Here is a 12294-nt window from a genome sequence, read left to right on the forward strand (position 1 = left end):
ATTTCACCCTTTTATCCAAGTTCTTAAGTTTATTCAATTATCATGAGTACATATTCTACATATAGTCCTAGGTTGCATAGGCATAGTAGTAATGAGTTGCATCATACCATTCATAGTGACATTCCCTTCTTTGGGGAGGATATAGGACCAATATCATTTAGAGATTGGATGTGGGATACAGAGAAGTTGGTGCAACCTTTGTTTTGTAAATATAGTCAATATGACATTTTTAGGCATGGTATTTCTAGATTTGTAGGACGTGCATGTGAGTGGTGGCATCAAAGGCAATCTAGAGTGGAAAAGGGAAGGGAATCCTGCATTAATACTTTTTATAAGTTGAAAGCATGCATGTGGAAAAAGTTTATTCCCTCTTCATTTAGGATAACTCGGGAGCAATAGTCTAGGATAGAAAACTTCATTAACATAGGTGATGCAAATTAGTAAAAATTCAAATACTCTCAAAATAGGTGGAATTTGAAATTCTTCTCACTCAACCTCACATTCTAGACTCTTTGGTAGGCCCAATGACACAAACGGGGCCGACGATTCAGACGGGTCCGACGACCCAAATGGGCTCGACGATCCAGACGGGTCTGACGACCCAGATAGGCCCGATGACCCAGACTGGCACGACGACTCGGACGGGGCAGACTATCCGGACAAGACCAATGATCTGACGGGTTCGACGACCTAAACGGGCCCGACGATCCAGATGGGCCCGACAACCTGGATGAGCGTGACGACCCGGATGAGCCCTACGACACAGACTGCCCGACGACCCGAACAGGCCTTTCAAAACCTTCGGGCCTGACGACCCGAACGTGCCCGACAACCTGGACAGGTTCGACGACTTGGACGGGTCCGACAACCCGGACGAACCCTTCCAAATCGTCAAGCCCGACGATCCAGACGGGCTCTACGATCCAGACGGGCCCGACGAAATGGACGGTCCCAACGACACAGACGGGCCCGACGACATGAACAGGTCAAACTATCCGGACGAGCCCGACGACCCAGACGAGCCCAACAGTTTGGAAGGCTCGTCCGAGTCGTCGGACCCGTCCAGGTTGTCAGCCTGTCTAGGTCGTCGGGCCCATCTGGGTAGTCGGACCCGTCCGTGTCGTCGGGCCCTTCTTGATCGTCGGGTTTCCAAATTTATCATGAACTCAAAACATAATTAAGCCTAAAATATATATTGTTAAATTAAATTTTATCTCACAATAAATTCAATTTTTTTTTCCAAACAAGAAATTGAAATGTGAGGTATTTTAATTTCCTTATCCAAACAAATTATTTAAAAAATGAATGGAATTTAATTGCAAGCAATTCAAATGCAAATCATTTCAATTTTTAAGTATTGTTGAAATGCTCCATCCAAACACAAGGCTAAGGTATTTTTTTCTTCATTTTATTATACCCTTAATTATACATTTATTTCATTCAATAGTCTCTCAAATTATTTTTAAGACACACATTTGTTAGTTTTTTAATATTTTTATTTATTGTTTATTTTCTATTTTCATCATGTAGAATATTAGTTTGATATATTTTATATAATTATTTTTTATTTTTTAACTCATTATCAATCATACTATAATTTTGTCATTATAATTGTATAAATAAATTTTATTTACTACAATATAAAAATTTAGTGTAATTGTCATGATTCTTTTTATCACCATCCAACATATATTGAAGTTCAAAAGATCCAAGATGTATGTAAAAATTTTATTATCATTAGTATAATATTTTTTCTTTTCGTCATTTTGATCAAGTGATGTATTATAACTATTATTAGTGTATAAATAAGAGATTCATTATAATTTAAAAAATTGAAGTAAACAAACATTTAAAATATATTTTAATTTGAATATTTTCTTTTCTTTTATATTTGTTAAAAAATATTTTTAAATTTTATCATGAAATTTAATAAATGTTTTGGTTCTCATGAAATTTTATTTGGTATTTTAATTTAAAATGTATATAATTATAATTTCTTTCAAAATATTTGATATCGAGGAAACAACAATTCTCTTAATATTGAATATTTAATAATATTATGTTTCTTTTACTGTAATTTTTTATTATTTTATAAAAATTAATTCAAATTAATATTGAAGTAACAAGAAAACGAGTACGAATATGAGTATGAGATTATGTTCGTTACCCGGTGGGGTGGGATGAAAATGAAATAAAAGTTTGATACCCGTTAGGTTTGTATATGGGGATCGAGATGAATTTTTTCTATAAAAATAAATATGGAATAGCGAAACTCGTCTAGATCCCGTACCATTCTTAAATATATATTATAGATTATTATTATTATTATTATTATTATTATTATTATTATTATTATTATTATTATTATTATTATTATTTGGTATTCTTCTTCCTTGAAGAGCAGAAGGCACTCTTTAACTATCTTCTCCCTCTACTAATCAACACCTACCTCACTAACACAGATCCATTGACCACCCACCATACGAACACCACAAACCCCAAAAAACGGTAGCAAAATCTGCACGTGGAATTATACATAACAATTTAGGCAATTCAGTAAAAATATCCACCATATATATGCAGTGTTTTCCCTCATTCTTCCACACCAAAAATACTCTCTCCCATCCATCGATCAAATCAGCTCTCACAAATACATACAAATCCGTGGAAAGAAACAAGAGATTCCCTCGCCACCCGCCATTCTCTCTGCTACATAAGTATATCCGCAGAAGTGAACACCAACCTTACGCGACTCTACAGATCCAACTCTAACACAAATAATTTATTTACTAAAAAATCAGTGACGATTTAAAGTTAGTTAAGCCGAACCTATTCTTGTAATCAACATTAGGATAACCAACATTATATTTTTCATAATATAAAATTAAATTTGAAAATAATTTTATATTTTTTAAAAAAGTTAACTCTTTCTGTCGCTTGATAATTAGCCTAATCAGCTCAAATAACATTGCATCTAACACCATTATTTGGATATTAATTTAATGTTTTCTTGTTGTAAATATCCATGACTTCGATTCTGGTTTCACTAAAAAAACTGAATTATCCACATATAATTATATAGAAAAAGTGCTACTATGTAAATACTTATTACCTATGAGATTATCCACTAATTTTAATAATATTAATAAAAAAATAAAACTGGACCATAATAAAGTTATCTACGAAAATAAAGACCATGAGAAAAAATTCATAGATAAAATAAACATAAAACAAATTAAATTTAAAACAAAAAGCCTTAATATTCTTCTCCCAAAATCTATCTAACGTTCCAACTTTAGTAAAAATTCTCTTCAAACCCGTTGCCTCCAAGTATCTTGAAACATTAATGCATTGAATTCAATAGAAACTTGATCAAATCTCTAAAGTAGTGTGAATAATGTAACAAAAAGAACGTGTCCGGTTAATAGTTAAGTTTTAGTCAAAGGTCAACATTTCCCAATATTGTCATAATAAAAGCAAACCCAATAAATAAGCAAATTATCTTCATTTGTTCTCCACACTCGGTTTTTTATTCTTACTTTACACTCTATTCCTTTACCTCAAAAGAATAAATTACAACATTTGTCCCATTTAATATTGATTCACGATTTTGATTCTTTCGTTTACTATTTTTTTCGCGATTTTCGTTTTAAGATTTTAACCTTTTTGTCCAATTCTTAATTTTACGCATTTTTTTTAATACTTTGATTGATGAAATTATTTTTTAATAAGTAACTATGTGTAGTTTATATCCCAATTAAATGAAATTAAAAAAAAAAACTATCAAGAATTTAAAAAATGAATATTACAATCTAATCTTTATCATGGTATGTCTTAATTTTAACTTCTGTTTTTTCGTTTATCCAATCTATACACATAAGGAAGTAATTTGAGAAAGAAAAGGTTATTAGCAAATTGTGGGTTCCACAGGATGTCAATGCCGTGTCTAAATCATCATGATAAATAGCATACTTCAATGTCTGGTTAAAAACATTTGTTTTCGATAATCAATCACGTTATGTTGGGTTCCACCGAATATACAAATCAAAATTTGACTTTCCAAGACCAAGTTTTACGAAATGTTGGCAATGCCAATCCCCTTTGACTACTAACACCAAGAAAAGAAAAACAAAACACATTGAGAATAATAATTAATTTCGAGTAATAGTATTTGTTAATTAGTTAGGTGAAGTCCTAGTTTTCATACAAGTTTTAGGGTTTTGCTCCCCAAGAAGGCAAAAGTGAAGACACAAAACACACTTCACATGTTCTTAATTACATACTCCATATAAAATTTAGACTAACACTTAAATATTCAACCCACATAATAAAATTGTAACCTAATATAAGTACAAGTTTAAAGAGCAAACAACTAGAGTGAAAATTGGTTATGATTTTGTTGATATCTTCTCTCCACCATGGTTATGGAGCAACCGGCAATTTCTTGTTGTGTATGGGACGTCGTCTTCTCACTCGGGTATAATCCATGGTAAAGTATTGTGAAGGGTCATCAACCTCCATCCATTCTTGTCTTGTCCCCTTGTTGCCAAGCACCATGTTTTGCTTTCTATGGTATTGTTTCTCTGCAAAAGTTGCATGATTTCATAAACATGTTTAGCTGCTGAATCTTGTGTTTCCAATTAAATTAATGCATATAGTGCATAAGTTCATTCAAATCAAACATAAATTATATAATACAAGTCCTTTTTTGATTTCATATAGAATATTGTTTATGCTCAATTATAAAACAGGGAATATTGATATGGTGGGTTTCATTTCATTTCATCAAATATATCTTGATTTATTAAAAAGATATATTTTAATTAAGGAAGGTGAAATTTTTTATTTTGAAAACATGGATTATTGATTGTGAAAACAGAATGATTAGTACTGTCAGAAGCCTTAAATGCACACAATGTAAGTAATTCTCTTGGTTCATGCTTTACTCAAACAGTGACAATACTAAAATTTGTAATAGACAGAAATTGCTGCTATTTCTATCTACGCTGATAAGAAAAGTGAATATAGTAATGAAGTTTAAGTGAAGATATGTACCCGATAATATGTGGCTAGAGCTTTTCTTTATTGCTTAAAATGGAAAGTTTAGAACATGAACCATAAGCAAAATATGCTCATCAAGGTACATGCATATATATTCATGTCAAACAATGAATACTGATAAGATAATGCAAAGTGATAATTGAGTTAGAGAGGAATGAGATCTTTCAGTAGTAGTAGATGAAAAATGGAAGTGTGATACCACACATTAATTAAAGAGAAAAGGTGAATACGTTAAACAATAAAGTCCACAAATGCAACTATTTTCTCTACTTTTCATTTTTCACTTCTTTGTTTACCCCTAACATGATGGAATTAACCTCACTTGATTTTGTACATGAACCTTATAAAGTAAAATAGACTCTAGACAGCGGCTAACCTAGTTTTCATGAAAAGATTCCGAGATATATGCGAGAGATTGCATGAACAAGCTAGGATTTATTAACAAGTTCTTTAAATTCATGCAATCCAATGAGTTATTTTGAACAATGATTAGCAACACTTTTTGTTGATCTTTACCTGCAGCAAAGGAATCATCCTGCTTGTGTGGTCCAAGATCTCTGGCTTTTTCATCTTCTTTAACCTAAGTTTTGGAAAATTATAAAGAACAAAGAACATAAATATTGATGAAAACAACTTAAAAGAACTAAAACGAAGCTTTTTAAGATTCCTGCAGTACTTTCTCAGTGAATCTTAGCTTTCTGGGAACCGCTGGTAGAGAAAGCTGCAGGTTTGCATCGACTTCTCCCGTATCTTCATCTGAAAAGAATTCATTGAATTTTAAATTTAACTTAATTTTACAAAATAATTGAGATTTACACTTATTTATATATTATAAATTAGTTTTATTTTTATTTTATTAAGTTATTATATACTATAAACTGGTATTATCTTTACTGGATACAATTAAAATCTTTACTCGATACAATTAAATAAATGATGATAAAAGAACTTGGAAACCGATTCATAACAAGTTAATGTAGAAGATAAAAATTTAAGAGGAAAGAGAGAAGATTGTTCCCACCTTGAAGCTGGAGTGAAGAAGGTTGCAAGTGAATTTGGGAAGAACAAGTTGGTGTTGGTAGAAGATAAGAGAAGGAAAAGGTAAGAAGAGTGATGATGATTAGCATCTCCATTTCTTTTCTTGAGATGATGCAGAGAGGTACTTTCTTGAGCAGGTGGGTTTTGGTTTATATACAAACCCAAGAAGGAAACAGAAAAGGGCATAAGAGAGAGAAAGAAAGCAAACACAAAGCACAAAATGCAGAGTTCCGAAACAAGCATGGGAAAATCTTAAATATTCATTACTTAGTTACTTTTTACTTTTTAAGGAGGCATCACGCAATTCAGGTTGTTGTTGATTCACCTAATGTTGTAGGGCCCTTGGTTTCTTATACTTTCGATAATAATTTGCTGTATCTCAGTGCATCGCTCCCTCAACCACACAAGCCTATAATAATCTTTCTAGACTCAAAATCAGTTCCATCTTTTCTTACTTGTATCATAAAGAAAGAACAGTTATTTGACATGTTGATGATTTCGTCATCAGAGTTTGATATGATGTTTCTATTAGAGGAATTAAAGATATTCTGAACAATTTATTGATGAGACAAGGCAGTTGCATTTCGATGATGTCAGTGATAGGGATGATAAGTTTTTCTGCATTAGGCAAATTTTATCCCTTTTGGTGCATAAGAGGCTATGGAAACTTTCTCTTTTTAGTCCTTACGAATAATAACTTGTGGTTTGAATTCTTGACTCCAATGTAGTTATATGCATTTTCAATGACCACATTCACCTAATAATGTTTGGATCGAGGATTTAATGGAGTAGTTTATTTATTTTTATTTAGTAGAGGAATTTCAAAACAAATTAAAATCTTAAGAATTTTATTAAGGTAAGGATTGTTTAAAATTAAATTTTAAATTTTTATATTCTTAAATTCATATTTTTCACTTAGTTTGATTTTAGTTTTAGATATTATATTGACTTGATTAATATCAATACATTGTTGTATTTTTATGGGTTAACTATGTTTTACGTCCTCAAATTATTGAACGTTTTTTGTTTTGGTCCCTCCTTCAAACTTTAATCTATTTCGGTCCCTCATTTTCAGAAACTCGTGGAATTGGTTCCCATTTTAGGACGCCGTTAGTTTTTTTTTTGAGTTGGCAAATGGAATTCCATGTCACCCATTATTTTAAGGGTCAATTAAGCTACAATGAAACGTGACAAAATGAAAGTTAATTACTTTATTTTACTCAAAAGCTTCAAAGAGAGGATTTGAACCCTAACATTACGATTCGAGGATTGGAACGAGATTGGAACAATGCTAAGGTGCTAAAGAGTGTGACTGAAGAGGAAGATTGGTTCGTGTTGGGGAAACTGAGGCAACAACATTCGTCTGGAGTCAGTGATGAAGTAGTAGCAAAGGTTTCAATTTTACGCAGAGGAAGATTGGTTCGAAAATGTCGCAAGTTGTGCCTTGTCTTCAGAAATAGCATCAAAAGTATGTGGGTGTGGGGAAAGATTGTTGCTCCTAAAGGCAACTACTTTGAAGAACAATGGCAGATTGTTTTGGAGATGTAGAAATTAAGCTGTAAGTATAACAAATTCCATCACTTTTGCTTGAGTTTGATCTACAGTAATGGTTTAATTTTTTTTTCTTTTGCAGTCCAATTCACACTGTAACTATTTTAAGTGGGTTAATGAAGAGGAATCTGAATTCGAAGGTAAAGAATATGAAATTGAAGCTAACAACGTAAAAATAGTAGAAGAAAGATGAAGTTTGCTTGGATAGGGAGAAAGTTATTCTGGAATTGACAAAGAAAAATGAGAAGTTGAAGAGGAAATTGCAAAAAGAGAGAAGATTAGGGAAATTTTTGCAATTTTTATTTCTTATGTCGTGGCCGTTTACAGTTGTATTTGTGGTTATGTTCTTGTTGAAGGTGAATTGTAATTAGGTTAGCTATGTAGTTGTGAGCTGTGGCAGTGAAGGTTTTTATGTTTTAGGGGTTGTTTTAGATAGGTAATGTATTCGTGGAAATTTGCTATTAATGAATGAATTGGTGTTCCATTTCACTTGGTTGAATTGGTGTTCCATTACCTTGTGCTATTATCAATCTGTTGGCCATGTTTTTAACTAGTTAGGTATGTAGTTGTGAGATGTGGCAATGAAGGTTTTTATGTTTCAGGGGTTGTTTTAGATAGGTAATGTATTCGTGGGAATTTGCTATTAATGAATGAATTGGTGTTCCATTTCACTTGGTTGAATTGGTGTTCCATTACCCTTGTGCTATTATCAATCTGTTGGCCATGTTTTTAACTGTGCGCATGCCATATTTTTTTTCCTTTTGGTAGCTTTATTGACATATTGGTTTGTTTTAAATCTGGCTTATGTGAAGATTGCCATAATCCGGCTTATGTGAAGATTGCTATAAATCTTAGTAAGACATAAATAAGTTAATTCTTTACTAACTTCAAAATTTTGACGGTTTGAACCAAACAAATAATTAAGATGAAGTAATTATATAAAGTGGACCTTGAAACCATATGAATTAAACAACTGCTAAGTCATTACAAAAACTTCATGGTTGCAATGTTTTAGTAGTGGTCCATGGTCAAAATGTGGTCCCTGCATCAAAAGTGGTGCCTACAACAAAAGGTGGTCCACCACATGCCTACCCACCGCTATAGTGTTTCATTAGTGGATGACAATAATGCATACATGTACACAAAAATAACAACGTTTTCACTTAATCCAACAAACTAACTACAAAGTTACAATGAATCAAATCACGTGGGCTGTCCAGTGGGTGCAGTGCTACTTGCTTGGGACCCTATAACTTGTGGAGTTGTGTTTCTTCTTATTGTTGTTGCTTGTTGGTTGCTGGTGCCAACCAAGGATGAGGATCTCTCCCTCCTACGAGGCCTCTGCCTTCTTGATTATGCAGAATTGCTACATCCAGCTTCAGTTGCTGCTGGTATAGGGGTGTTCCTCTGTGTGTTACTCTGTGAAATGGGTATTCAAATTATTTTGAATATTGTATACCAAAATAAAGATAGAAAACTGATTAAATGTTACCCTCCTGGTTGTTTTGGTTGTGTTTCTCTTTCTGTAGGTCCTGATATTATGCCCAAACTGATTACATATTGTACACTTCATGACAATATTTTTCTTAGTTAACTTTGAATGACTAACATGTTCATCTGCTTCCCTCCTACGTAGTTTCTTGGGTCGTCCTGGTGGTGTTTTGTAGATAGGTGGTAGCAGCTATGGGAAATCACTTTTAGGCCACATTTGTTGTCCATTTATGGGGGTTATTTCAGGTCCATAACAAGTCAGATATGCATTTTTCTTGTAATAGGGATGAACATAATCTTCAGGATTTTCTATCTTGTAGTCAATTGCAGCCACTGCATGCCTACATGGAATGCCCACCAAATCCCAGAAATAACAACTACAACTATGTTCAGTTAGGTCGACAACAAATTTTTCCATGGTGAACCCTTGAGTCACTTCAAACTTTGCCCCCCTGCCTAGACTGGAATCCAATTTGCACTTTTTTCAATTTCCTTATCTAGTCTTTTTTTAGGTTTAGGCATCACATTTGCAGTATATAAACTGCATTTGTGTCTTAGGGATGGAAACCTACCCATGATCGCTCCATCATAGTTATGATAGGTTTATCTCTAGCAATCAAAATTTAACTATTGAAGGACTCATATAAATTATTCATCAACACATCACACCTAGGATACATACTAAATTCATGTTTACACCAAGATTTCCTAGGTATTTGAAGTAACCAGTTATAAGCATCATGATTAATTTTCTTCAACTCACCCATTTTTTCCCATGCTTGATAGAAGGTAGCCTTTGCAGCCCCCATCATAAGGTCCCGGATGACAACTCCTCCACCAAATTTATTTTTATAATAAAGGTGTCTCAAACAGAACCTATGTTCCACTCCTTCCAATATCTCATCGAAAACTGTCATTAGTCCCTGCAAACAATACAATAATACTGTTATCATTTCAATTAAGATGTATGAAACAACAAAATTAAAACTGCTTATGATTGGGTTTACCTTCTATTGATCCGAAATGAAAACCCAACGATTAGATTGGATGTCCCCAATATCTTCCAGTAATAATGATAGAAACCATCTCTAGGTTTCTTTGCATTCATTTTCAACCACTGCAAAGGCTAATGGAAAGTACTGATCATTTGGGTCTCTACCAACTACAACCAGTAATTGACCACCATAGGTTGTCTTTAAATGACAACCATCTACACCAATGAAAGGTCTACATCCAGCTAAGAACCCCTGCTTGCAGCAATCTAAACACATGTAAAAAGACCCAAATCTTGGTTGCAAAGTGGGAGTGGGTTGGTTAATTTTGATCTTAAAGGTTCCAGCCTTTACTCTTAATAACTCAGCCACATAATCATAAAGCAGAGCATATTGTTGTTGACCATCTCCCACCATGTAGTCCATTGCAATCTCCTTTGCTCTGGCAGCTCTCCAAGGTGTTACCCCAACACTATAATTCTTTCTAACTTCATCAATTATTTGGTTTACAGTCATGTTCCCCACATCTAAAAATTTGTCTAACAAAACCTGTGCAATCCAATCTTTATTTGCATTCTTGTTGAACATAACCCTCCCACATCTATGGCTACGACCAACCTTGCTCACCATTATTAGAAAGCCACACTTCTTTTTACAAACAGCCCTTACTCTTTTGTCATCATTCTTCACAAATTTAATTTCCTTCCCATTCAATACATTATGCTCCATAAGGGCATGCTTGAAATCCTTCAAGGAACAGAATTCCATCCCTAATCTGAATTTGAAGCTCTTGTTCATATCTTCAGCATTATACTTCACAAATTTTGGCACTTTATCACTAACACCTTCATCAGTATCAACATTAGAGCACAGTTGCTTGCTATCATATTCTTCATTGATTTCATGTTGTCCAACGCAGTCATTAGTCACAAATGACCCTTCACCAACATTTCTCTTTTTCCTAACTGAATTGGACTTTGCTTTCAATCTATTCCACCTCTCAAATACCTACTGAAAATTTCTAAGTGGCACATCATGTGCAACACTGTCATTATCCATGCCAAACCCATCATCATCATCAACAACCCTTTCTTCTTCACTCTCATCAAGTCTATCTCGAACCTCTTCTTCCCTACCATCTTCTTCCCTCACCTCTTCTCCCCTAACATCTTCTTCCACAACCTCTTTTTCCCTAACCTCTTCTTCCCCCATTACAACTTCATCAGCAACCACTTAGTCGACAGCCACTTCCTCGACAACCTCTTATTGTAGAACCTGTTCTTGTCCCGCCTCTTCGCCCACTCCTTCAATACACTTAATTATTTCTGGCATAGGAAGATGCTCCACGTACACTTCAACTTCTTCTTCATTATCATCGACATACTTAGCTAGGTTCAATGCTTCCCTATCATCACTCAGTAGCCTTAGATTGTTGTATAGGATTTCGGATGAACCCTTCCACCAAAGTCTAACTTCACCACCATACTTGAATTTTGACTATTCCTAATGCTTCGAAATATGACCGACGATCATGATCAATGCATTTAACAACATGTATTTCTCCACCAACATACTTCACTCCCCTCTTCTTTTCAAACCTTCCCATATGATACAAAACGAGATCAAAACCCATCTCGAACCCTACATTGCAAAGCAACAGAAAAATCACTTCGATGCAAACCTAATGGAACTACACAGAGGAAAGTAAAAATGAAACCAAAAAATAACCACTTTCCTTCGTCGAAGAACTTCACGACAAGAACCTCCCAATTTGTCTTCGAGCTGGAAACCAAAACCCCCAATTTTTCTTTCAAAATCAAAACCCTATTCCAATTCGCAATCCCACTTTAAAGCTCCTCTTCGAAAATAATAGTCGCACTCTCACTATCATGCAAGGCAACCTGGGGAAGGGTCTATTCGAATTATTTTCTACGTTTTCTAATTAACAAAACCAAAGCTTCACACTCCAGTTTAATTTTCGTCTTCCACGTTTGCACTGTAGCTGAAATCTCTCTTAAAGATAACGTGTGACGTGGAACTCTGTCTGCCAGCTAAAAAAAAAAACTAACGGCATGCTAAAATGAGGACCAATTCCACAAGTTTCAGAAGATAGGGAACTAAAATAGATTAAAGTTTGAAAGACGGACGAAAACCAAAAGCG

The 12294-nt window shown here is 34.0% G+C and overlaps 2 protein-coding genes across 2 annotated transcripts; both read right to left on the bottom strand.

Annotated features, from left to right (window-relative positions):
• Nucleotides 1–4145: 4145 nt before the first annotated feature.
• On the bottom strand, nt 4146–6332 carry LOC114174310. The gene is made up of 4 exons (XM_028059135.1): nt 6083–6332; nt 5738–5817; nt 5578–5641; nt 4146–4583 (listed from the first exon to the last, which is right to left on the bottom strand). The coding sequence occupies exons 1-4, from the start codon at nt 6192–6194 to the stop codon at nt 4423–4425; spliced, it is 417 nt and encodes a 138-aa protein (XP_027914936.1). The 5' UTR covers nt 6195–6332; the 3' UTR covers nt 4146–4422.
• Nucleotides 6333–9331: 2999 nt separating this feature from the next.
• Nucleotides 9332–11345, bottom strand: LOC114174538. Its single transcript, XM_028059374.1, has 4 exons — nt 11220–11345; nt 10257–11141; nt 9868–10064; nt 9332–9482 (listed from the first exon to the last, which is right to left on the bottom strand). Exons 1-4 carry the CDS (start codon nt 11343–11345, stop codon nt 9332–9334), a joined length of 1359 nt encoding a protein of 452 aa, XP_027915175.1.
• Between the last annotated feature and the right edge of the window lie 949 nt (nt 11346–12294).

Source organism: Vigna unguiculata, chromosome 2, assembly GCF_004118075.2.
Source record: "Vigna unguiculata cultivar IT97K-499-35 chromosome 2, ASM411807v1, whole genome shotgun sequence".
Classification (NCBI taxonomy): domain Eukaryota; kingdom Viridiplantae; phylum Streptophyta; class Magnoliopsida; order Fabales; family Fabaceae; genus Vigna; species Vigna unguiculata.